The sequence below is a fragment of the Megalops cyprinoides genome, chromosome 5 (genome assembly GCF_013368585.1).
Source record: "Megalops cyprinoides isolate fMegCyp1 chromosome 5, fMegCyp1.pri, whole genome shotgun sequence".
NCBI lineage: Eukaryota > Metazoa > Chordata > Actinopteri > Elopiformes > Megalopidae > Megalops > Megalops cyprinoides.
This window is the reverse complement of record NC_050587.1, coordinates 17,122,327-17,147,792: the sequence shown is the minus strand read 5'-3', so window position 1 is coordinate 17,147,792 and position 25,466 is coordinate 17,122,327. Positions and strand designations below refer to the sequence as shown.

General features: G+C 38.0%; 1 protein-coding gene across 1 annotated transcript; it reads right to left on the bottom strand.

Moving 5' to 3' along the window:
* Positions 1-1,657: 1,657 nt before the first annotated feature.
* On the bottom strand, positions 1,658-25,316 carry tmem232 (transmembrane protein 232). The gene is made up of 13 exons (XM_036528175.1): positions 25,082-25,316; positions 24,750-24,861; positions 24,303-24,408; positions 18,440-18,597; positions 17,640-17,739; positions 16,711-16,832; positions 15,123-15,271; positions 13,518-13,644; positions 13,054-13,237; positions 11,927-12,105; positions 8,213-8,517; positions 6,339-6,432; positions 1,658-1,813 (listed from the first exon to the last, which is right to left on the bottom strand). The coding sequence occupies exons 1-13, from the start codon at positions 25,216-25,218 to the stop codon at positions 1,658-1,660; spliced, it is 1,929 nt and encodes a 642-aa protein (XP_036384068.1). The 5' UTR covers positions 25,219-25,316.
* Positions 25,317-25,466: the final 150 nt, after the last annotated feature.

Genomic DNA, 25,466 nt, shown 5'->3' with positions numbered 1-25,466 from the left:
AATCCACCTCTTTTGCTGGTAATGGGATCACCTATATATTCTATGTTGTTTCTAAATTCCCATATCACAGCATGCACTGTAAATGAAATATTGTCCTTCCCTCTTGTGCTCCTACAATTAAACCAGGACTCAAATATTAATGATGGAGAGTAAAGAAGCAAGGGAATTGCAGATTATCATGAAGGTGTATTGATTTTTTAATTACTTTTAGCAGCAGAACTGAGAACAATAACAAGATTCCTACCATACCATTCCTACCATATCTGTATAGCCACCCCCCTCTGAAATGTGTATTTAAAGATTGTAGGGCTTCATCTTGTCATACAACCATTAAGATGTTGCATCTTAACCAGTAAGATGCCATTATTAGAAATTTGAATATAAATGCCTTTATATGAAGGATTTAGAAGGCAATATTTTCACATTCTATTAAAAGCCTTGCATCAATGGATGTATTGGACCTTGCATTGTGATACAGACTGCAAGACACTGCTCGTATCTACATAATTGGTAAATAAAAACAAATGTTGCAATAGCTTACACAGACATGAAACTAAACTGTAAAAATCATATGCTGTTAATATTTAAATATCTGAGATAATATTAGCTTATTTTACAGTTTTGCCCAGAGCAGCACCCTTACCCTAGATTTTGATTTCATAAAAATGACTCACATAGAGAAACACTAAAAAGAAAAAAAGAAAAAAGAGGAAACTCATCGTTGATGTGGCAAACCGATTAGTTGACATGCTCTACCAAGAAGGAGAACTGAAAACAACAAATAGAAGAACTTTTGTGGAGGAGCTGGTGGAAACTAAAGGGACAGGTACTCATATATAATTGATGGCCACAATGAATATCTTGAACATTTTGGCTATGACTGGAGGAGACAGGCTTAGACACAGTAATAACCTTCCCTCACTCAGTTACTGTCTTTGACTATGGCAAAGTTCTACCTCTAGATGGTGAAAAGGCCTGCAAAACAGTGACAGGTGAGTAAAAGTTCATGAACCTCAAAATGGGGCTGTCAGGTATGTGTGGTTCACTGACATGAACCAATCATGTAGTTTTGCTATGGAGAGAACAGTCTATGGAGAGAACAGCTACCATATGGAGAGAACAGCTACCATATTGTAAATCAGAGATTTACAGGCAAAGCAGGCAACCACCCAAGACAAAAAAAAAAAAAAAAACATATGATTGTCTGTAGAAGCAAAAACAGCAAGAACAGGCTCCTTCCCTTTACATGTAAGTTAGACCACTAGTCTGTACCCTAATCATATAAGATTAAGGTAATTGTAAAAATATGCATTTTCTTTCAGACTTTGTCTTCTCATAAATTGGCAAGATGGTAAGCGAGTGCAGAGTAAATGGTATAAACCGGCAATAACATGGTGAAGCTATACATTCCCACAGAATAAAGAGAAGATGTAAATTAAATTCATCATATGAATTTGCATTGGCATATTTTATAAGCTAAATGGGGACAGTTGTGGCTATTGCACTGAAGTTATTTTGTTAGCTGTCTGCAAAATAAAATGTATTGTATGAAATGTATTCAGTACGTTTTATGTAGCTTGTTGCCATTATGGCTGGAGGCTTTCCATAACATGCACAGTTTTACTTCCTATTATCTGGCAAACAATTTTCTGCACCTTCAGAGTTCATATGGTTTTGTATCCTTCTTCACTTTTTCCATCCGGTTTCTCAAGATTTCTTTAAAAGTTTCCTCTTCCCTTCTGCGCTGTCGTTCAATGTCTCCCCTTTCAGCTTCTTCCTCTGCTGCCATTTTTCTCTGTAGTTCTTTTTGCCACTAAAATAAGAAAAAGACAACACGAGAATATGGTTATGGCACTGCAAAAGCTCAACTCACAAAGGTGCAACAAATACAAATAACCTTATTACTAGTTTTAGAACTTGTTCATGTTGTGCACATGGGCATTATATGTGTATACATTGAAAATGTTTCCATGGTAGCTGCTCAGCAGGGCTGTAAAGATCTCAAGCATTCACTCTCTACATTAGTAGAGTTTGTGAGTGATGAAAGCAACTCTGGCCCATCTTCATCACAACTTTATAAGTTTGGCTGAATATACATAAGGCAAATTGTGAAGATGTGAATGGAAAAATTGTCAGCAACCTAGGTACCACAACAAACAACCAGAGAGCAGCGGGTGAATACAAATAGTGAGGTGGATTTCAACAAAAGGTATTCTGTATGTGTTGGATTTATATTATGTACTTTAAAACTGAGCAAGCTTGCACACTTGGTAACGCCCAAGGCAATAATCATATCTGCATGTTGACATGATGATAAATGCTACGACTCCTAATTTGAACATTATTACGGTTTGTCAGTACTATGACAGTTCACAAGCAGTACTGTGTGTTCCAGGCTTTAATAGAGGGACACTGGCAGGTACACATAATCTTTGTGAAGACTAAACCAAGCATAACCTTTCAGCAGTCAAAAAAGACCAAAATGTCTGTAATCAAATGTATGGACTGAATGTGAAATGAAATATATCAACTGAGATACAGCAGCAGCAGTTACATTTTTCTGTGTTGCTGTGATACGGGGTCAGTCTCTTTAAGAGGCAAGATGATGTAATGGCACTGAAATTCAGCTGTTCAAAACATGAGTGAGAAGCAGAATGAGCACTTGTAATGACCCTGCAAATCAAATGATGAAATATATGCATAACGAATCATGTTCTCAATCAGCTATGGAGATACCTTTGAAATATTAAACACTCAAAATAAAGCTACTGTATGATGTCACTGTTGACTTGCACATTAATTGTGTATTAATTAATCAAAACTTACACAACTGACATATTCATGGATGTAATCCCGAAATATATGACTACAGTATGAACTCCAACCTACATGTTTAAATTTACATGTACTGTACACAAGATGGTGATGCATCACTCACAAACTGTATTTGATATACTGTTCTTAACAAAGGAATTTCCACAGAGTGCTTTGGCGAGTGAGTTTCATTTAAACAATGCATTTCACAGCTGATATAACTAAAAGAACACCAATATCATAGAAGTGACAATGAAATCACCTGGATGATAACAGGGGAATAAATAAATTTAAATAAATGGTCTATACATGCTTGATTTGAGGCATAGAGATGTCTCAATGAAACACCTTACGGTCACACATAGTAAGATATCATAAATGATACATCAGCATGTTAATCGATTGAAAACCATGCAAGCAGTGCAATAAAGCCATCCTAATAAAACCATCCTGGAGAGCTTTCAGCTGATGTTGAAGATAACACTTAAGAATAATGATTGCAAATGTAATGAACTCTGGAGGCGATATCAAGCAGTTACTGTCTGCTGTGTCTACAGCTGTACAAGAATGAAACGAGACAATCAGTATCAAAAAGACATTTTTGAATATTCTCTAAATTATTATACAAACAGAAGTGTGAAAACAATCAGCGACACAACTCTTTGCTCCAGACAGCTATTCTGTATATTAAAGTGCGATAAGACTATTCTCTGATGAGCCCAGATCAGTTTATTTTCATTAAGCAGAGAGCACATGGGATATTAAGAACATACCTTTGCATTTTACATTTTGTCATTAGATGCATTAGCACTTCAGAGCATCATTCAATAAATCTAATGTGAAAGCTGTTTGACCCTCCACACCCCAGCATCTCAAACGGTTAGGGAGAGGTACTTAAAGAAATACTCCATCTCTGGGGGTGCTTGACAGACTGGATTCTAATCAAAATGCACTATGATCAATTTAACTGATGCTTCAATTGAATTCATCAGCAGCAATGAATGAATAAAAATTATATTTCAAACCTAACTTTACACAATGGAATACATGTAGTTACGAAATAGATTTGAATGACTTGCTTAAGAAATACACGTAACAACATAACAGAAGTTTCTCTGAGTCTTGGATGTTGAAAATTAAAGATATTTGTTCTCTTATCTTCGTCTGTAATGTATACAGTCAGTAGTCAGTTAGCGGTAGCCCTCCTTAGATCTGATCACACACCTGCTTGCATAAACTGTTTAATTCATAAGGGCATGTAGGGGCAGCAATGAATTGCTAAATGAAAAGAGATAGCTTTTAACATGCCCAAACACAGCTCTTCTGATTGTCATCTTCATGAACATCACAAGCATCCTAGTGTGCAGTGTTCATCTTTGTGTTGAGATCAAACTTTGTCGGCAGCACTTTGTTAAATTGTGTTCAGATGATACTAGCAGAATAAAAAAATAAAGGGACTTCCACAAGACTGGTATTATCAGTACAGCAGAGATCAGTAACTACAACAGAGATCAGTGGTGTGCACTATGCAGATAATCTGTGCTAAAAAAAAATCACTGTAATTAAGATCAGTGATAAAATCAGAATAATATCCTTCAAAAGAACGATATAACACTAATTACTGCAAAACAGAAACAAAGATGTATCAAACTAACAGCATAACTAGCAGACCTTTGATCATATGCTCTTCATCACATGAGATCTAGATATTCTGCGTCCTGTGGGGAAATGATTTTCACAAGGTATTCAGGCCAATTCTTTAAAATTGGAATACGGTCTTTATACTGACAATTAGGGATTGTGGTTATGTTGAAATGAAGTATTGTATGATATTATCAGACCAATGAAAATGGCATCTCACAATGGGCAGCTCTTGACTAGCTTTTACATAGTTTTCATAACATATGTTACTCTGTGACATGGAGCTAATATGAGACTGTCCAGCAAAAATGATAATGCTGGGTCATATATCTGCAAATACAGTGCTTTACATTATATTATTGACATAAGAAACACATTCTTACAACGATCAAAAATACTGAGACAGAATTATTCCTACTGCTCTTTTAAAAACAAATCAATCCACTTGTAAGAATCATTTTGTGTTCATACGTATGTAATACGCTATTTAACAGAGTGCAATTGCACATAATTAAAAGTCAAAATCTGTTATGGATCTGAATTTTTTGAATGCTTTTCCCCGTTATGCAACCTTTGGAATTTCAAATCGTACATTAGGCTCATCTTACCACAACAACTTCTTACTAGCACTTGTGCATAAGCACTGAAGCAAGACAGGTGCTTGGAGAGGCACTGGTCTCTACTGACCTCATCTGAGCAACTCACACACATCTGACAAATCACAGCATTCCTGAGAAAGAGGGGACGAGGGAGACCTACCCACCCCTATCCCACAGCCAATTTGTTATGCCACCATGTGATCCTGGTCATTGCCAACAGATGACACAGTCAGATCTGAACCCAAGCTGTACAGCTTAGTCTGCACTTGGAGTCCTTGCTGACTGAGCCACTCGGGCCTCAAGAATATGAGATTTGAATGTGAATATTGCATATGGCATTAAACGCCAAAACATCTTGCAAGTGAAATAAATTGATCAAATAAACAAGACATAAACCTAATAAAAATATGTGCTTTACATAGTGGACAAGTTTATGGTGAAGCAATGAGTGTGTTATTGCATTGCAGGTAACAGTGCCAAATATCATGGAAACATTCAGAAAATGGTTAATGTGAGTGTATTTATTGTAAAAATATAATGCAATGTAATATAATGTGAAAAGGATTTAGGACATTGACAGCAATATGACATTTTAACATAAAGAGAGAAAGAAATTAGCATGGTGACATGCATAATTACAGAGAGTCATATAATTTTACTTTATAAAGGGCTGTATAAAATGCTGTACATCTAAATTGTTCCATGTTTTAAGAATTCAGCCAAGGACATTTTTCAATTAAATATGAGAAGTATCTTACAGAAAACACAAATGTCCAATCTGTCTATTCATATTTCACTCCACTTTTGAAAATCAACTGATAATAATAAAATCCTGAATGTGATTCCTATGCACAGGGTACACTGCATAAAGCTTGCCAATGTAACTTTTACATAAATTTCTTTAATCTATTATGGTGAGAGCTCCTTGCATCTTCAGTTAAAAAGGATGGATTGCTGCTATACTCACAAGCATTTAAAAAAGCATTAAATCCACAAATTTATATAAATGAATTTCATTTTACTGTTTACTGTCTTACTGTTATTTTACCTTGTTTCATCCAGCTAGGCTCTGACCCATATATTTAATACGGTCCTAACTACTACTGTTTCTAATAAACCATGAACAGTACCCAGCATGCATCTGTATTATTAATCAATATGTTATTAGTGGAAAGCATGTTATCTACATAACCTATTGTTTATGCATAGCACACGTCAATGTTTAATCATAGCTACTACTGTTCTAGTTACTTAATTGTTCATTCCTGATGATAATGCTTTTACCTGTTCCTCCACAACTTTCATTAAGTTAAATTGTGCCCGGATCCTAAAGTCAATGGACAGGCCATGCTTGACTGCTTTGCCCAAATTCTCTTGTCTGGAAAGAAAAGAAAAAAAAGCTACATGAAAAAGGTCTGTATTCAAATCTGTTGCAGAACACCATAGTACAAGAAAACACTGAAAGTGGAGAAAAAAATCATACAGTTTTAAAACATTGTCGTAATTCTTTATCACATTAACACTTTCAAATGGACTGTAAAGTTGAAATGAAAACCTTAAAACAACCATTGCAAATTCTCCCTGGTGATAATGGAGTCCTTTGCCAGAGAAAAAAAGAACATCGCAAGGAAGTAGAAAAGGTGTGAAAATCACCATGACATTTTTTCATTAAAGAAACAGCAAAGGTTTCTCAACACTGTCAAGCCCAAAGATGAGTAAAATCATGACTGCCTCCCATTTTATTTGTTTATGTTTACATTGTTTCAGTAATACAAAGAGTGCAGCAATGGTTACTCCGGAGATTGAACAGATAGCATAGCAACAGCAAGATGGATCTGAAATGGCAACAGAGAATCTGTAGGTTATGCAGACTACCTACAGTAAGTGCTTATGCTTGTGCCAGAAAGCTTGGTGCTTTTTGGTGCTTTTTGTTTTACATTATGTTGTGTCTGGGAGCTACTTCATCTGAAAGCAGTCTCATTACTTAAAACCTTTTTAACTATTAAATTAGAGACTTATATAGAGACACTCCTCTATAGTGCCCTCCATATAATTAATATACTAATTAAATAGGAATAAAATATGATATAATCAAACATGATATAACAGGAAAACATCTAGTTGGATCATTTTTTTCTGAAAAAAAAGTTATACTTTAACCTTGCACAGACCAAGGTCATGTTGTTTACTAATAAATAAGTGTTTTGTTCAGGAAAACACAAAGATAGTAATATCACACTACCTTTTCTTAAAAATTAACTCGTATACAATGTTTTTGTAGTAGCAGTAAGCATATGGCTGTGAGAGATGTAGCCTTTTGTTCATGGTTGTAAAATCAGCTCAAATTTCTCCTCACACAGAGACAATAAACCTCTCACAGTCTTCTATTGGTACTGCACTGTATGATGGGCACAGAATATAATGGGACCATATGCTCAATATGGATGCCAAGAGTGTACTACATTATGACCGCTTCTTTATAAATCATTGCCAAAAAATCAGTGATGACAAATGCAACAGAGGTATGACGTCAATTAAGTCTTCAGCTTGCCTCATGCACAAAATCAATCATTTACAACATCCCTCCCTCGACCTGCGCCAGCCTCTTCTCTTTCATTTAAAACTCGGGTTTTCAGCGTGCAATTTTTACAGGAATTAGAATGGATATTTGGCCGGCAGATTAATTCCGTGCAACACGCCGTCTCTTATCGCACGGTGAGACAGCGCTGTTGTTCACTGCTGACACACAGGCTCTCTGATTAATGTATCTTTTTAAAGGGATGATGGGACACCCACGGCTTGAACGAAGCCCTCTCTTTATCTACAAATCTTCCGCAATACAGCGGCTCCACAGGGGTTTGAAACACTTTAAAGCTGATGGCCTCCCGATAGCTTCCTAAGCAGCATTCTTTCATTTTGCTGCTGCCAATGAAACCATATCCCTGTCAGCATACCCCCTGCACACAATCAAAACTACTACCTCCCTTTGTTTTAACTAAATAACGCTGTTAAATTACAAGCAGGCCATTGACACATTTTCTTCGCATACTGTATTTACATAATTTACCCTATTTATTCTTCTGTTGTCTTTGCCGCAATGTTTTATTTGAACATTTTGTATGTTCATATTTCTCTTGGTAAGTGAAATGGGGCATTACCTGGGTGTGTTGTGAGTAGCAGTCTGTTTGTAGGGGAGGTGCTTGGTCCTGGTGGGTGGACATTTTCCCTTACTAGGCTTTAAGGGGGTGGGTATTTCCTGCTTGGTTCTAGCAGGAGGCGAAACCTCCTTAGTGAGCTTGTCAGAGGGAAGAAGCTGGTGGGGGGTGGGTGGGAGGTAGAGTTGAGAGAGCGTGAATGCCAGTCGCCAGGCAATGAGATGCTTAGGAACACGTGCTTCTTGGCATCTTGTTTCAATTTTCACTCTGGCCCTGCTCGGAACATTTTTGGAACCACTGCTTTCAACCTGGAGAACAAACATAAAAGGTACTAAGAACAATTCCAAAGAAATACCACGTTTCAAAATATAGCGTGTCTATCTAATACAGTCGAAACACAATCCGTCTCTAATTTGGTCATCCATGGAGACCTCTTGGTTCTGGTGACTATAAATCATCTTTAATTCTTTGCAATGCACACTCAATCTTCTCTGAGTTTTTCAGTGTAAGAAGGTATGCATCTCCTTAAACAAGTGAAGCGTAAAAACTCACTTTATACTTGTGAACAAGTAAACACCACTCCTAGAAGGGAGAAACATGAAAGGTAACGCCCGCCATACTAAATCCCAACAGAGTGCACCTCAACACATTGTCTGTCTAACTCCTGATAACTGAAACAATGTGTAATTAATAAAGCATAAGCAGTCTAATTTCTCAAAGAGACAAATAAGTTTCCAACTGCTGTGACAGAATAGGGGATTTGAGAGGCTGTGCATTTAAGCAACATATTGACATTAGGTACCCTGGGAAAATAAATTGAATTTATTTCTACAGTAGTCCCACATTTGTTTGCACAACATCAGGAAGAAAGAGATATTCATTCCATTACTGTTACATGACAGAGCATCTGGCACATCCACATCTAGGCAATATTTGCAAATTAAAATCATCTTAAAATATGCAAAGCCTTAATTGTGTTCATTAGTCATGGCCCTTGAATCTGCATTCCACCAGAGACAACAGCTATGATAAATATGTTTATTTGACATTTTATTAAAAGAGGGTGCTGCTCTCTAGGTTTGAATTAATAGATACAATGACTTTCGAAAATGGCCAAGCTGTTTTCCTCTGATGAAAAGCACGCCCCCCCATCCCACCCCACCCAACCCTACACGGACAGATATCTGACAGTTAAAGCTTTAATTTCCCCCAGGGGCTTCCAGGGTGCGTTTATTTCTGACCAGCTGTACTGACTCACATTGTAATTACATTTCCTTCCCAGACAACCATGACAGAGCTTGGCAAACATCAGCCATTAACACAAGAAGACGGGCCTTTCAGAAAAATATCATTTAGTGTCTTAATCAGCTCTCCTTTGTAAAGTGATAATAGGTTTCTCTCACCCTCAAATGAACACGAGCGTCCTTTTTTTTGTCGGCTTGGAGTGAAAACGCATTGACGTGACATTTTCGCGTGGACCTAAATTGGCAAGCTCGGGATTGCAGTGAAAATGGTATAAACAGTCCTGTTGTTGTAAAACTAAAGTTGGCAAACAACCCTGGCTGCAGTTTCCTATGGCCCTATGAGCAAAACTCAGTCAGCTAATGGCCTCTATTTTGCAAGAGGAATCAGTAATCCGCTTATGAATCTAAGGGATATTAAAGATTATGATGATTATTCCGACATAGCTCTGCTAGAAGCAGAGTACAGGGACAGCATTACTCCCAAATATGTTTCAGATCCTTGAGCTGTATGGGAATAATCTTTATAGGTTCTGGGACTTGAACAGAGCGCCCCTTCTAAGACCAAAAAGTTCCCCTAATTCCCTTATCCCTTTCTGTTTATCACAGTTGATCTGTGATTTTTAGAACAATTTCATTCTGCTTTCTTTAAAATATATTTAGAAAGGGCTACTTGATTACATGAATTGCATATACTGTATGTTTGAATTTTACATTTATTCATCGTACACATGTACATATCCGTGCTACACACATTTTCTGTCCACACTATAAAAACTATTTTTTGATGACATTGAGGACAGTCCAGAACGATATAACTCATAGAGACATAATCTTGATATAGTATTTATGTGGTTCAAATATACACAGCAAAAAGAAATAACTAATAAAATCATTTTACTTGGATTGCTTTTCATCCATTACCAGGTGTGTCTCACAACATAATAGCTGTCATGAAAAAAACAATCATTGAAGACTTATTAAAGAAGTAATGGGATTGCATTTGCTATCGCTCTTTTTTATGCCTCTTAATAATGTTCTCTTCCTTGTTCTGAGGTGGCTTCCCAGGCACGAGTGTCTTTTGTCATATTTCTCACTCATCTTTTGTGATAAAGGGTAGAAAATTGGTCATTTTTTGAGGCAAGCCCTCGTACAATGCAGGGGCTCCAGCAGATATAGCCCTCATGAGGAACAGACTAGCAGCTCATCTCCATCTCCTCAGCTTCCAGAAACCACAAAGAGATGGGGGTCACAGAACAATGGGCACAGGAAATACACTGCTGTATATTCCACCACATACATTCATTGATGGTGCACCATTAGTGTGCATAATGGCCCTATTGTTGGAGACTCAAAAGAGAATCAATACTTTGTTTTTATGTAAGAAATGACATGAAAACAACACAGACCATTTTTTCCTTTTTTCATTCCTCATGGCTAATTAATTGCAAGTGTGTTTTTTTTAAATCCCAGAAACGTAAACCTAGAGGAAATATACTGATAAGGAAACAGATACTGATATTTTATTCAGGAAAATTCATTTAACAGGAATCCATGATTATGCTACCACTTAAAATGTAATGATGTAGTCTGTAGTGATGACACTATATTCTTCAGACATAAATATACTCCTTGATGTACACTGTAGTGCATATCACTTAACACTTCTCCTAAAGAGTCGGGGGGCTCCCTGGTATCCTGGATAATTTCCCTAGGTGGGAGCTACACATTTGTGGTGGTTTTAGGGGAGTCCACCTATCAATTTCAAGTGCTTTGAAAACCCTGAATGGTGCTATATAAATGTAACCCATATTATTATTATTATCATTATTATTATTATTTTAACAAGCCTTGTTGCCATAAAGCAAGCATTTTCTTTTGAATGGAATCTTAATGGATATTGCTATGCCATGCAATTCTTTTCTGTGTGTGGAACCATTGTATAACCCTCAAATGATAACATACTGAAAATATTAGCTGTACAAATGCAAAAATCTTATCTTATATTTTGAATATGCTTTAAATTATGTCTCAAAATCCTGTGATGAAGTGTGAAAGAAGTACTGCAAGGTCACTGACTTACATTATTTTTCAGCAGCAGGACTGTAAGTAAATCACAGTATTATAAGAAATAATTGGGGGATCAGAATCAATTTGTAATTTGCAAAAAAAAAATAGCAGGTGAACTCTGTCTGCCATAAGCCATCTTTATCTGTGAGCCACTATTTTTTTATAAGCCATTTTTATCCAAGCCACTATTTTTTACTTTTCAGCTAAATGTAGGGGACATAAAGTATTTTAGCTGGTGATGTCTCCATGAGAAAAAAAATCACATTCACACTTAAAATCATTTGTGAAACCAAAATGATTATGAATTTGCACTCCTCGCCTTTTTAAAGTGCTCATTAATTAGCCCCTGGGCGAGTCGTGGTTTTCGTTTTGACCTTCAGATCCTCTGGACTTCATTGCTCACTACCTCTGTGACTCTGACGGCTTCTTTGACCCGCGGGTCTGTCTCCCGGCCAAGGTGCTCCTGCAGGGCCGTCCAAGCGGCATTTCTCAGGCCCTCCCTGGACAAATCTCCTCTTATCCCTCCACACAACTTCATCAGTGCCTGGACAGCACTGTACCGCATCCGCCAGTCCTCTCTGTGATCTTGCAGAGAGGGACAGGGCACAGCATTATTCATTTGCCTTCCTGGTACTTAAATCTCCAACATACCCAGCTGTGTAAAAATGTAAGTTATGTAAGGTGCATTGCATAAGGGGGTCTCCTAAGCAAATGCACAGTATAACGTAATTTAGCAAATATTAACTTGGTATATTGAATTTCAAATTCATGATATTATTCCATTGTTTTGAGGTTGCATGCGTGTCTTCATTAGATTAGCAGGAAAAATCCAGAAGATATCAACAGCTGAAGACCCAGAGCAGAGGTTGAGAGAGAGAGAGAGAGGTAAAGTGGATTCATCCGGCAAAATCTAAATACAGGCTTGAAATAACCTGAAGGGTTTCATGTTCAGATGGTGGAGATCTTTTATCAAGAAAGTCACCCAGTCTGGAGAAGAGGCTTTCTTATTTTGGATACAGTGGACTATGCCACCTACAGTCAAACATGACTTTATTAAACTATATTATGTATTTGCTTAGCAGATGCCCGTATTCAGGGTGACGTACATATTTTCTATTTTAGATCATATCTATTCATACAGCTCGATATCAGCTGAATCAATTCAGGTTCAAAGATACAACTGCACTTCCCACCTGGAATTCAAACTTGCAAGTCCAGTTCACTTGCAGTTCAGATATGATATGGACACAGAAAAAGAATCACACAGTAAACATTTAAAAGTGCTGACCAAACCCACAGCAATTCCACAAGCACAGAAAACCACCACATCTCATAGGTCACTGTCATTGTCACTGTCATTTTCACTGTCTACAGCGGGGTTGCAAGAGATGAAGAAATCAACAGCCCAGGGTAGTTTATACCTTTTGTTTCCTTTTTTATTTTCTTATTTAAATAAATAACATTGCAGCAGTGCAATGCTTCATGTTGGGCTTTCCCTTCTCTAACTCATTTATGGTATTGTCATGCACTTACTATGCTTTAAAAGCGACAGCAATCCTCCTGCATTGAAGGTATTTTGTCCAGTAAATGCCTGTTTGCCCACCAGCGCTGTTTTTCGTATTTCAGCACTGCAGCCGTGTTGGCAGATGTCTGCTATCACAGTTGTATAGATATGCTCCAGCTGCCAAGGCCAGGATCTTTTCTGTGACATCACTTCCTGGAAGAGGAACAGAAGTCTTTTTCAATCCATAAAATCTATTTACAAGACGAAGGATGTCTGTAGGCCTTTCAGTACCAATTAGGTGAGATTTATGGCAAGTTTGAGCTCAGTTTTGCTTTGCCTTTTAGTTGTGGCCCACATATAATCTTCCTACTCTGTGATGGTTTTAATAAATTACTGTATTTGGGTGATATTCCTCTGAATATACAGGTTATATGTTCAAATTAAACAAACTTCAACAATGATTGAGATGAAACAATCAGGGAAATGGTCTTACCCGGTCTGGCTCAAGTCCATTATTGTTCTGTTTGTAGTTAACTGAAAGGTCCAATAAGACGTGAAGGCACAGCAAGCTTGATTTGGCAGCCTCACCTAGCACCATCAAACCCAACCCACAAGTCAGCCTGCCAACACAATAAGAAATCCTACTCAACAATGGCAGGGGCTCAAAAATAAAACGGTGCACACATGCAATTACATATGTAACACATTAAAAGGTGCTTTTTGGTCAGTTTTCCACAGGGAGTGAAAATAGGCGGTACAATGACTAACATCAGCGCAAAATTGGTGGGTTTCCGATCAGAGAGGAGCAACATTCAAACATTCACACTTTTCAAGTGAGAAAAGGGTGGGACCTGACATTGATTCAACTAGAAGTGAGAAGAATTTGGCCATGGCTCTCACTTGGATGTGCTTAACCTTAAGTGCCGTGCTTTTTGATTTATAATAAAATGTATTCTGCTTCTAAGGTTGTGACGTATATATCTGGAGATGTATGAGTGGCTAATGTTACAGCATATCACAGAACTGGCCATCTTTCACGCCTAATGACATGTTGCAATTCCTCACAGCATAATTGCAGGCCACAGGACTTGCCACTGTGCTATTAGAACTTGCCCATTATTCAGTTTTGATGGTCTGCTCTTATCTTAGAGGAAGCTTTTTCACACCAGCCAACCATTACTCTGTACTGTTAAGGAATCGTTTAAAAAAAACATAATCTACCCTGACAGTGACTCCATTTCACATTGAAAAGCAAACAATATTTACATTCAAAATTTTACATATTTGAAGACTTCAGTTTTGACTTTTTGCAATGAAGATCCAATTGAGTTTGATCCACAAGGGTAAACATGTTACTGTATGAACTACACTGTAAGTACACTCAGTCTGTTAGACAAAGCATTGTGCTCCTAGTTCTGGAGGACTATAGTTTATCTGTACTTTTGCCCATTGTGAGCACTGTCCTAATGACACTCCTTACAGCTGATCCTATTAAATGTCAGACCAGTTGTCACGACTCAGGCCAGGACTCAGTTGCAGACCACGGGAGCTTCGGGTTCCAGACGGGTTTATTTAACACGCTAGGCAAGATCGCAAACAGTAACAGGCAGGGTTGAAACCAGAAAGGCAGTCCGTGGGTAGATCCAGGATTAGGAAACAGGAACAGGCAGGGTCGAGCACCGGGCAGGCAGAATATCGGGCAATCGGGGCAGAGCGGCAGGTAGGAATCAGGTCGAAGAACAGGCAAGCCAAAACACGGGAACAGCACACTGACGAAAACCGGCGGGGACGAAACAGGCGAAAATGCACACTGCTACAAACTAGCAACAGGACAGGAACACACAGGGAACATATAGGGCAGGGCTGACGAAGGGATGGGAAGCAGGTGTGCAGGCAGGCAGGTGAAGGCGATGAGGCAATCAGGCGGGTGGAGACCGGGCGGGGAGTGGGGCAGGGCTAGAGCACAAGGAAAACAAAAACACATGGACAGGGAAAAACAAAAACACCACAGCTAAAGGGGGCGGAGCACTGACACCAGTAATGGTTAAAACCAGGTAAACTCTGGCCCTGGAGCAGTATTGTTGGGTGTCAGATGTACCATCTGTCCAGCAGAAGCTCATCTCTCAGGAGCACGAGGTGACGCAACGTCTGGGACAGCTGTCTGTGGTTGTTCTGCACACAGTACCAACTGAGAAGGCAGTGCCACAGCACCTGGTCCAGACAGCGACCCTGGAGATCTGCATGGAACTATACAATTAACCAATCGTCAATCGATCGAGAAGCATTTGCTACAGCGCACCTCACAAATGTATGTGTCACTTTGATGTATGAGTCCTTTACATAGGTACCCCATAGCACTTGCTTTTATTCACTTGAAAGTGTACCTGGGTCTGGTCCTAAACTAAAATAAACTTTTAACAGCTTCTTTGTCAGTAGTTCTAACCAAACATTCAACAATACCCTTAACAAAATAATAGGTACGTGTGCTGATCCACAAGTTGTGTCTTACGTTGATAGTTAATCAAGTTGCCTTCACACTTCTGTTACCTGGGTATGTGCTCGAAAGAGCATGAACTCAAAGTAATGACAGATGTTGACTGCAATTCTGCACAGGTGTAAGCAAGATAATAGCTGTAGAACATCGACATGGAAAGGGGGAATTAAGGTGTGGAAAGAAAGGTGGTAGAATTGCTAGTACTGGATTCTCCATTTACCATTGTTACACATACATCAAACATATGCAGCAAACCCATAGCAGCTTCTTGAAAATATAGTCTGCAAAAGATTAACTGATTGCAGGATTAGTTGTTGTAACACATATGAACTGTGAGGCTGAGTAAGGAAAGGTCATATTCAGACTGTGAAAAGAACTTTTTTAAGGCAGCCTGTATTACACTTTTTTGTATTGCAAAGAAAATCCTTTAATTCTCTATCAAATTATAGTTTGCTATCATCCTAAACTGATACTGAGTTGATAAGGTAGGACAGATGCCTTGATACTATCAGCAAACAGAGCAATAGTCATGTCTGTAATTGATTCATTTCATCCACTTAGATGACCTTCCAAGCATACATCCCTCATAAATGCATAAATGCTAGAATATTTTATGTGCTGTGTAATATTTTATACATAATATTTATACTAATTTGACCATCGGGAGGACTCTGTTAAATTGCGTTCCATTTGTGTGTCATTAAGCCTCACTGCATAGTCAGCACCATCAGATCATTTACTGACAATTACAATAGGCACTGCTCTTTCCATACTAACAAGGGGAAAGTATTACATCGGTGTCATTGCTGATAAACCATACTGTTACTGCGTCAAAAAGCTAACTCACATGTGAGTTTAATAAGCGCTTAATATGCTTGAAGAGATACAAGTGGCAGAACATGTGCTTTGTCATTTATGTTTATTGGACAGGTTACATGCACACTGGGCTGCTCCCTAACATGAGTTCTCTTGGCTTTAATGAGCTGACACGTAAAATGACTGTCTAATGAAACCATAATGTGACTGCGTCAAGTATGAACACTTAGTGGCAAGTCATACGCCCAACATCTAGGGGGGGTTTTCAATAATAAATGCATTAAAAATTCAGTCCGAAAATTAAAACAATGTAGTCACACTTGAAAAACTGTGTGACTAGTGGTCGATCAGTTAAAAGGCTTTAAGAGACTCTTACCAGTGCTGGATCATTGTCAGTGGGTCTAAAGCCGCATATCATCTCCCCTGTTCGTAGAATGAAGTTCACAACAAAGAGCATGTCTGGGTATGGCTGATAGCAGAGCTCGTACTGAGCAAGCACTGGAGACACAGAGGTTTGTGAAAATATGCAGTATGAAGTTTCTGACACAAATACCTGCAGAAGGTGTCACTGGACAGGTGAAACCCAATCAAACTCAACAGGCATGCACAGGGCTCTGGTGGGCATGACATACATGCAAGAGACATTCAGGCGCTCAGCCTGGCTGCAATCTTGAACGAACATGCAACTGGCACCTTAGGGTATAACCTGACTGAAAAATCTGTTTGCTTTCATAAAATTTCAACCGCATGCAATGTTACAATTGTGCTGTCCCCTTGCTAAGTCCCTGCTATGTCTGTCACGTGTATAGCTATTTCATTTTCCATGTAGTGCGGCTGTCTTATCTGTGTTTTGTCTCAGATGTTGCACGGTTTCTTCTTTGCTGTTTTGATGTTACAATAGGGCCCTATGGTAGACTCCATTCCCTGTGCTTGCAGTTATGACAGGAACATTGTAACTATTAAGAACAGAGGCCCTGGCGGACAGAAAATGACAATGCATAAGAAATCCATTACAAATGTGGACCCGCAGTATCACACAAATTCAGAACAGTTACCATTAGGTGCCCATTTTCTCAGGTTTTTATAACTACTTTCAAAAATTGGATAAAGGAAGAGTCAAACCTTCAAAGGGCTCAAACTACCACTCAACAGAAATTGGTGATTCATTTGTGATTGATTACCACGGGGAGCTGGAGGTTCCGTGATAAGACAGCCTCCACGGCCCAGGGTGAGCCATCAATATCAAATAAAAACTGTGATGAAGCCGGCTTTGAACCAGAATGAAATAAATATAATCGATTTTACCTTTTAAGAAATGATGAAGACGGGACTTGCTCGCGTGGTACCCGCTCAAGTTCCCCGATATGTAGGAGAGAAAAAGTCTCAAAAAGACCAGATAACCCACCTACCAAAAAGGCCCATGAGAAAAACAGATTTAAATTTAGTCCAAAAATTATTTCAAAATATTTTTAAAAATATATTTATAGATATGAAGACAAATACATACATACATACAATATGTACTTCATTGTAAAATATAGTTTGAAGCATAATAAAGTATCTGTCAATCGGAAAAAAGAGCACATTCCCAGTAGAAAATATTCAATTCTATGCAATTGCAGTCACCTCTGGGTTCAAATAAGTTTGTTCTCATGACAGCCCAAGGTGTATATTCAGCTGTATGAGGCCTGCCCTTCCATGAAATTCATGTTTTACCAGCCATTAACAGCTTTGCAAAATTATAAGGATTCAAGCCCAGCTGTTTTTTCCTTTATCTAAGCATGCCTTACAAATGACATTAGACACTGCACGCATGGGAGAATCGCGCCCCTAGTGAGTGGTCCTTATACAAGACATATGTATATGTATATTAATGCACTTCCAATAAAGCTATATTGTTCAGTTTTCCAGTAAACAAAACACAGTTTTGATTTGAGTTTCAGAATAACCTGAAGCCATTTCAGAAGAGCTAAATGATGTGTGTTAAGGTTCAATCAATGAATAAGTCCAGTGGAACTCAAGCCAAATAAGTAACGTAATATTTTCAGATGAATCAACCATCTTTTCTATTGACACCGGAGGGGCCAACGTTATGCCAAAAATACCTGCAGCATCTTCACGTCACAGGTGTGTAGGCTGGGCCTTTGCGCGGAGTCAGCACAGACCCAGCTCAGGACCGACTCTCCTAGATGGAACAGAACCGGAAGCTGTTCTGCCTGCACTGGAGCCTGGTCTAGTGACTTCAAAAGACAGTCCAGTGCATCTGGGGACAGACATCAGTTTGAGAATGGTTCTCCTTCCTCTACATTGTGGATCAGTCCAGAAAGAGTTCGGACATCTATCACACACTAATGTCAAGCTGTGGTGTGAACATGACACCCTCATTGACCTGCTCCATGTTGTGTCTGATCAGTAACATTATTCAGTGCTGGCTTTAAGCTGTGTTATGTTCTTTGAATGCTTTCTGCCATCTGCCACTTGATTTTGTCATTGTTAGAACTGTATGTGGTAGTTTAAACTATTTCTCTGCCATTTAGCAGAAATTATTTTTTTTTTCATGATTACAATAAAATGCATGACACTTCGTAAGACGGCAGGAGGGATATAGAAAATATCTTCACAACCAACATGGTGTTGATTGGTCACATGGTATTGTCACAACATTGCATTTTTACAACTATTTGTTCCTGTTTTGAAAGTGCAGATAGTATTAGTTCTAAATGCTGTTCATGCGTCCAAGTCCTTTACCAACAATAACAAATAAAAATGTCAATGCTTAGTGGACCACAGGAATTGCTGTGAGCTGGTTATTTTCCTTTCTGGCAGCCAACTTCGAACAGATGTCTAACAAAGAGATTTGATTTCTGCATCCCAGCCTCTCTCAACAGGTGTTCCACAAGGTATAGTTCTTAGGTGATTGCTATTCTTCCTACACACTATATCCCTTGGAAAATTCATAGCCTTCTATGACCTTTCATTGCAAACTTAATCAGATCATACTCTCAAATTGTTCTTTTCCTCTAACTGATTTGCAGGTCTCTACTTGCAAATAATTGATCCTTAGCAATATCTTGAACTCTCCAAACCTTACTTAAGTGGGGTTATTTGGCAGGAACAACCACAGAACTTTCTGACTACTAATTCTAAAGACGTTTGCACAGACAGAACTGGAAACTTTTCTGTTTAAAATTTTATCACATATATCAAAGTAATTTAGATATTAAACTTGCTGTACAGGTAAAGGGCAATTTAAAGAGCACTTCCATAACTCATAGTGGACAAAACTCTCAGTCAGAACCCTGTAATTATGATGCCTACAAGTCCTTTCTGATTTAAGACCTCACCATCACCATAAAAGACATCATGCTAACCCCCAACTGGTACTGCAAAAACATATGTAACACCTGACAACACACCCACATTCTCTCCATTAAAATGTTAATTTAAGTTGCTGATTCTTTGTGTGAAACATCTACAGTATCAGTCTGTTTCGTCATACCCAGCTATTGGTCTTCTGTGACTACTGTAAATCCCAGAAAAGCCTCCTTCTCTCCATCAACTCTATGACACCCCTTTATTCACCTTTCTCTACTGGCTACTGTCTGCAGCTTGAATTCATTTCAAAACTCGGTATACTGCTCCCTCCAGGTGCAGCTTTTCTAAATCTGCATAACTTGCAGAAGTTTTACATTTTAAAGCTGTGATACAGCTGTGATATAGTTTCCAGATTCCTACATTTCCAACATTTTGCTCATGTTTCTAAATTTTGACCTTTGTATTTTTAGCACTGGAGAGCAACAATGTGGTAACAGCTCCTGGGACTATTGTGGTTATTAACACAATCAGAAGCGCCAAAAACAGCTGCAGATGCCGTGCTTCCAGGACTTACCGCACAATGGTAAGGATATGATTCCCTTCACAACAAATAATGTCCTTCATATGAAAATATCAACATATGTATATTGACATCTTATAAACATATACCAGCTTCCTATATGCAGTATAAAGTGCTATCAATAGCCAGATTAGACTGTAGACCAACTGTTTCTTAGGAAATATTTTAAGTATGGTATATTGGTAGGGAGGATTAAAATTCCATTAGTGGTAGCTGGATCACCAGTCAGCAAGTGTTATCAACCAGCGTAACTGGGTTTGAGCTGAACTTTTCTTCCTTTCATCTGCTCATATTAAAATAAGCATTATGTTGTATTATGGTTTTTTTAAAGTATGGGGAAACCATATCAGTGTCACAGCAGCACTATTTTAAGAGCCTGTTAGGAGACAGGGAAAATAAAACAGATAGTGTATGCATGAGAGGGACAGGGGATAAGGGTTCAATGCACTACAACTGCCAGATTCACAGCAGGGTCTCTTGTTTTGAACTATGATGAAGAATTTTGGTAAACAGTTGACAGTCATGAACAACTGCCAAATTTCTGAGTTACTGGTAAGAGCAAGAGTAGAAAATATTGCCAAGTTTGATAATATGATAATATGACAGTTCAGTAGCTAAAGTACCTTCCTGTTATACAGTATGCTTTGATAGCGGTTTATGAAGATAAATTTAAACTGTGTAAATGCATATATCTATACACCAGTGTATATCCATAGTGCTTAACCTATTGATATAATTTTTTATTATTATGTTTAAATGTTCACTTCATTACTTGTTTGTATTAACATGGAAATGTTGTGGAGGTGTCAGATTTTTAGCAAACTGTTGTAATTTATTGAGACCTTTCTTTTATTACTTTTTGCAGGAATAGCACGCAAACTATTATTCTTCATCAGGATGGCAATATATAATAATCATTCAAGAATAATCAAAGAATTTTACTATTCATATTGTTATTGTAACTTTTTGATTGCTTTTGTACCAGCTGCTCTGATTGTTCTCTATCTAATCATGCTGTCATCTCTATTTTAAATATACTGATGAACATACTATTGTATGAAACATCTACACCTTTACTTTTATGTGCTGGCCCAATTTACATCAACCAGCCCATGCGAAAATATACTGAAGTTTAACAATTTCCCCATTTCCAAAGGAAATCAAAATCTGTACAAACTAATACTTTATCAGCTTACTAGAGCCAAAGTTCTGTGTGATTTCATGCATTTCATGAACTACAGAGACCTCATGTGGTTGAAACCAGCAATTGCATGTTATTTTACAGCATACACATACACTACACGTTTAGAACTGCTGCTACAGGTGCCTCTGAGATTGGGCAGTTTAATGCAAGAACGGAATGGTTATGTATAAAGTAGACAGTATGTAACTAGCAAGCTAGATGTTTGCCATGATTGAATACCTGAAACAACAGTTTTATTTATGCTATGTGTGCCACGTTACTGTCATCTGAATATACTTTAAAATCCCAGTAAAATGATATCTAGCTATTTAGATAATGTGCATGTAGCCTAAATTTACCCAATTCACAAGTCACAAGTCAATACTTCAAGTTGAACCAGCAACGGAATTCCCAGGATGACGCATTGTAAAACTGAGGCCCAAGTTGTTTAAGATGCTTATAAAATGATAGCTGGCTAGTAACTGAGACATTCAGTTTAAGCAATAAAATTAGCCAGGGTACATTAAAATTCCCATTAACCACTACCATAGCTGGCTGACCATACAAACCCTTCCCACAACATTCCTACCCTATTAACTTTTACCACATAATACAGTGCACTGCTCTTCATACATCACATCTGTAAGTTAAATGTTTGTACATTATAAATGTGTTCATGGGATCCCTGTCTTAATTGTCAGTTCATCTATTTTCTAATAAAAAGATCTGCATTCAATTCCCTTCATTTCAAATAGGTTAATTGTCACTGTAGTTGTTATTGCGTGGCTAATTCAATTAGACCAGCCATTGGCTAACAAGCCCCACCTGCCTGATTAGAGGTCTATTAAATACAGGTGTGTGGGGCTGGACAGCAAGCTTTGAACTGAGCAGTTTGTGCTGTGGTTGTGCTTGACTGGTTCTTCTTTGTTGTTTTAAAATAATGTTATTTTTTATTTACTCCTTCATGCATTTTTATTTGTAGCTAATATGCACACCTTTTTTCTCAATGTATTTTCTGTGCTGGGTACAACTTTAATTATAATGAGACACAAGACACACTGCATTCAAATTCTAAACAGCTTTCTTTATCATGCCATTGAACTCAACTGCATGTCATCTTACATGCTGTGAATGAGTCCTCAATAATTCCTATAAGAGGATTACTTGAAACTTGAAAGAGGGGTATATATTACCAAGTTAGTATAGGATTCTATCCAAGTGTTTTTGATTTATGCGCTTTATGAGGTTGATTCTAAAATCAGTATGTCTTCTGAATGGAGAGCATTATATATGCAAAGCCTAGCCTAGCATACATTTGCCCTGCTAAAATGTATAACCCTTGTGTAATTTTAATATTCTGTATACTCCCCTTGTCCTTCGTATCAAAAATGATCCACCTACGATAAAGCCTCTTAATTGAATTTTAAACCCTAAATCTATTTTGTATGAAGAACCAACCTGTCACTCATCAACAACTTGGTGAATAACTGTGTTGTCCTACAGTGCAGAGAGACTGTATTTATTCAGTGTACACCACTCGTTTTTACTACGAATCACACATAATAATTGATTTTTTTGCTGCAATTGATGTATTATTATTATTATTATTATTATTATTATTATTATTATTATGGCTAAAGGTACTGAATAGCCTAAGAAATTAGCACATGACAACCATGAAGATTTCAATGCATTTTACTGAAAGGAAATATAGCAATAACATTCTTGAACTTTTTGGGAAACACAGTAATAACTTTCTTGAACTCTTATTGGAAGCATGACCACCAAGCACATAGCTGTGTATTTCTCTATTTACCACATTTATGACAGTATGCAAGTCTGCAAGCATGGGCTTTACAGATGTACTTCTCACATTTGCAGCACATTATGTTTGCTTTACAGTCCTTTGGGGGGCAGAATTGGCATCTTTTCCTTTTACCTGCCCCGGTTGCAGCCTCAGATGGATGTCAGTTGACATGTGCAGCACCCTTATAACATCATGACCCTGCCCCTGCCTCCATTCTCTGTGAGAAAACAATGCTCACCTGCAAGAAATGTGGTTGATTTTGTTTGGTTTGAAATGGTGTGTGAAGCTGAGTCAGATGTGGGGGCGATGCTGCACATGCACGAGAAAGTTTTTGTTTTTTCAAGCCTAAGCCCACACATTCTCTCTTTCTCACTGTGTGTGTGTGTGTGTGTGTGTGTGTGTGTGTTTGTGTGTTGTCTGAAATGGTGTGCGTTCCCGCAAGAAAGCATAGTCCCATAGTTCCCATGAGAAATGTAGTTAACAACCATATATTTGAAATCCATGTATTGTAACAATACGTTTATTGGAAGAGATTTACTAATAAATGGTGATATATTGATTATACTCAAGTTATTTTTACTGTGGTGTTGTATTAAGGGACAAAACCAAAGTAATATGGCAGTGTAAAATTCTGGTCTCATGACATTTTTATTTCATGGTTCAATTCTGTTGAAGTTCTCTGCTTCTACACATCTGGCTTGGCACCCTTCCATTATTACTTGGATCTTCCAGTGTTTCCTGACAACAGTATTACTCCACAAGGCCATTACAATTGTGTAATTACACTGTAATAATTGCAATAAATGCTCTTGCAATTTCTATGGACATGTATGTTTTTACACAGACATAAATGTGCAAGAACAGTTCCAACCCTGATCCCTTCCGCATGTTCATAAGTTATATAACAGCACATGGAATTGCACAGTACTTAATGCATGCCTATTTGAGCAGCCCATAGATGACTTACTATGGTGTTTTTGCCTTAGCATAAGCTACAGAATACACTACATTGTAAAAACAAGGCAACAGTCTTGGACAATGTGATAATAATAATGATAAGAGTAAGAATAAGAATACACTTACCATTCTGAATTTTACCTCTGCACAGAGCAAGAAACATAAGCCCTCTCCAGGCAAGGGGGAGTTCAACGTGGTCTCCTTCACCCAAACACCTCAGTCCAGCCCTGCGCTGTTGAGAGAGCTTAATCAGGAGACCTCCAGGGCCTTCAACAGTTCAAACAGTGAAGCCTTTAGTCACTGGGAATGTGACTCTTCCTAAAGGAATGTCTGAGCATGGAAAGAAACATCCTTATACACTGTGGTGAAGTGTTTGCATAGAGATTCGGAGACGTGGACAATTTGGACAATTATCAGAAGGCTCCTGCATTGTCAGCCAAGGGGATGCGTGACCTCGGTCATCCACCCTTATATTTAGGAGGTTAAGATTTTTTTTTTCTACAGTATTTCTACTTTGTGATTCTATCTGAATATCTGTCAATTGACTAAATGTAACGTTGAAGGTGAATCTACCTTGGTCCGACAGAGCAACTGTTCCGCAAGATGGACATACTTTTCTTGATCAACAGACCCCTGTGCATGGTTGAACTTCTCAACGAATTCTTCATTTATTTCAAATGGGTTTCTGTAAGCAGGAGAAATAATCAGCACACGGCAGAAACGACCATCTCCACAACAATAACATGACAGCACAGGAACTGATTTAACTCACACGTTAAATAGCTTGATTAGTAAAATCCACACATAGCTAATCAGTTATAAACAAATATCACTTATCTTCATAACGAAATTAGCTCTTTGTATAGCGTTTGCAAAAATAAGAAATTTAACGTTTTTATTCTTACCTACTGGTACTAGCTTTTACACTTCTGCATGCGTCCCTCTCTTCTTCCTTTTTAAAAAGCCTTTTTTTAAGGTCTGTTCGATGTACGTTAGATATGATCGCTAGATTATGAACTACTGGAATTTTAAATATGGGCATTTTGTTAATTTCCAATCAAAAACTTATTGCTATAGCTTGCCAAGCCAAGTGGTAAAATAACTTTTATTTAACAAGACACAGCTAATGAAAGTCCTTTGTCCGGCCGCTTTGTTACTGTGTCGCCATGGACACACATCCATGGCAGATAGTAGTGTACTGGAAGATCTAGGTGGTAGTACCAGTGAACGGATCCAGAATCAAATAACCCAACCATTGAATAAGACTGAAATAAGAAAAAAAATAAAAGT

Excerpts from the sequence above, each read along its gene's own strand:
- tmem232 (XM_036528175.1), bottom strand. The coding sequence starts at position 25,218 with ATGCCCATATTTAAAATTCCAGTAGTTCATAATCTAGCGATCATATCT. Across the intron at positions 24,862-25,081 it reads GTAAAAGCTAGTACCAGTAG|AAACCCATTTGAAATAAATG; the intron begins GTAAGAATAAAA and ends TCCTGCTTACAG. Across the intron at positions 1,814-6,338 it reads TGAAAGTTGTGGAGGAACAG|TGGCAAAAAGAACTACAGAG; the intron begins GTAAAAGCATTA and ends TTCTTATTTTAG.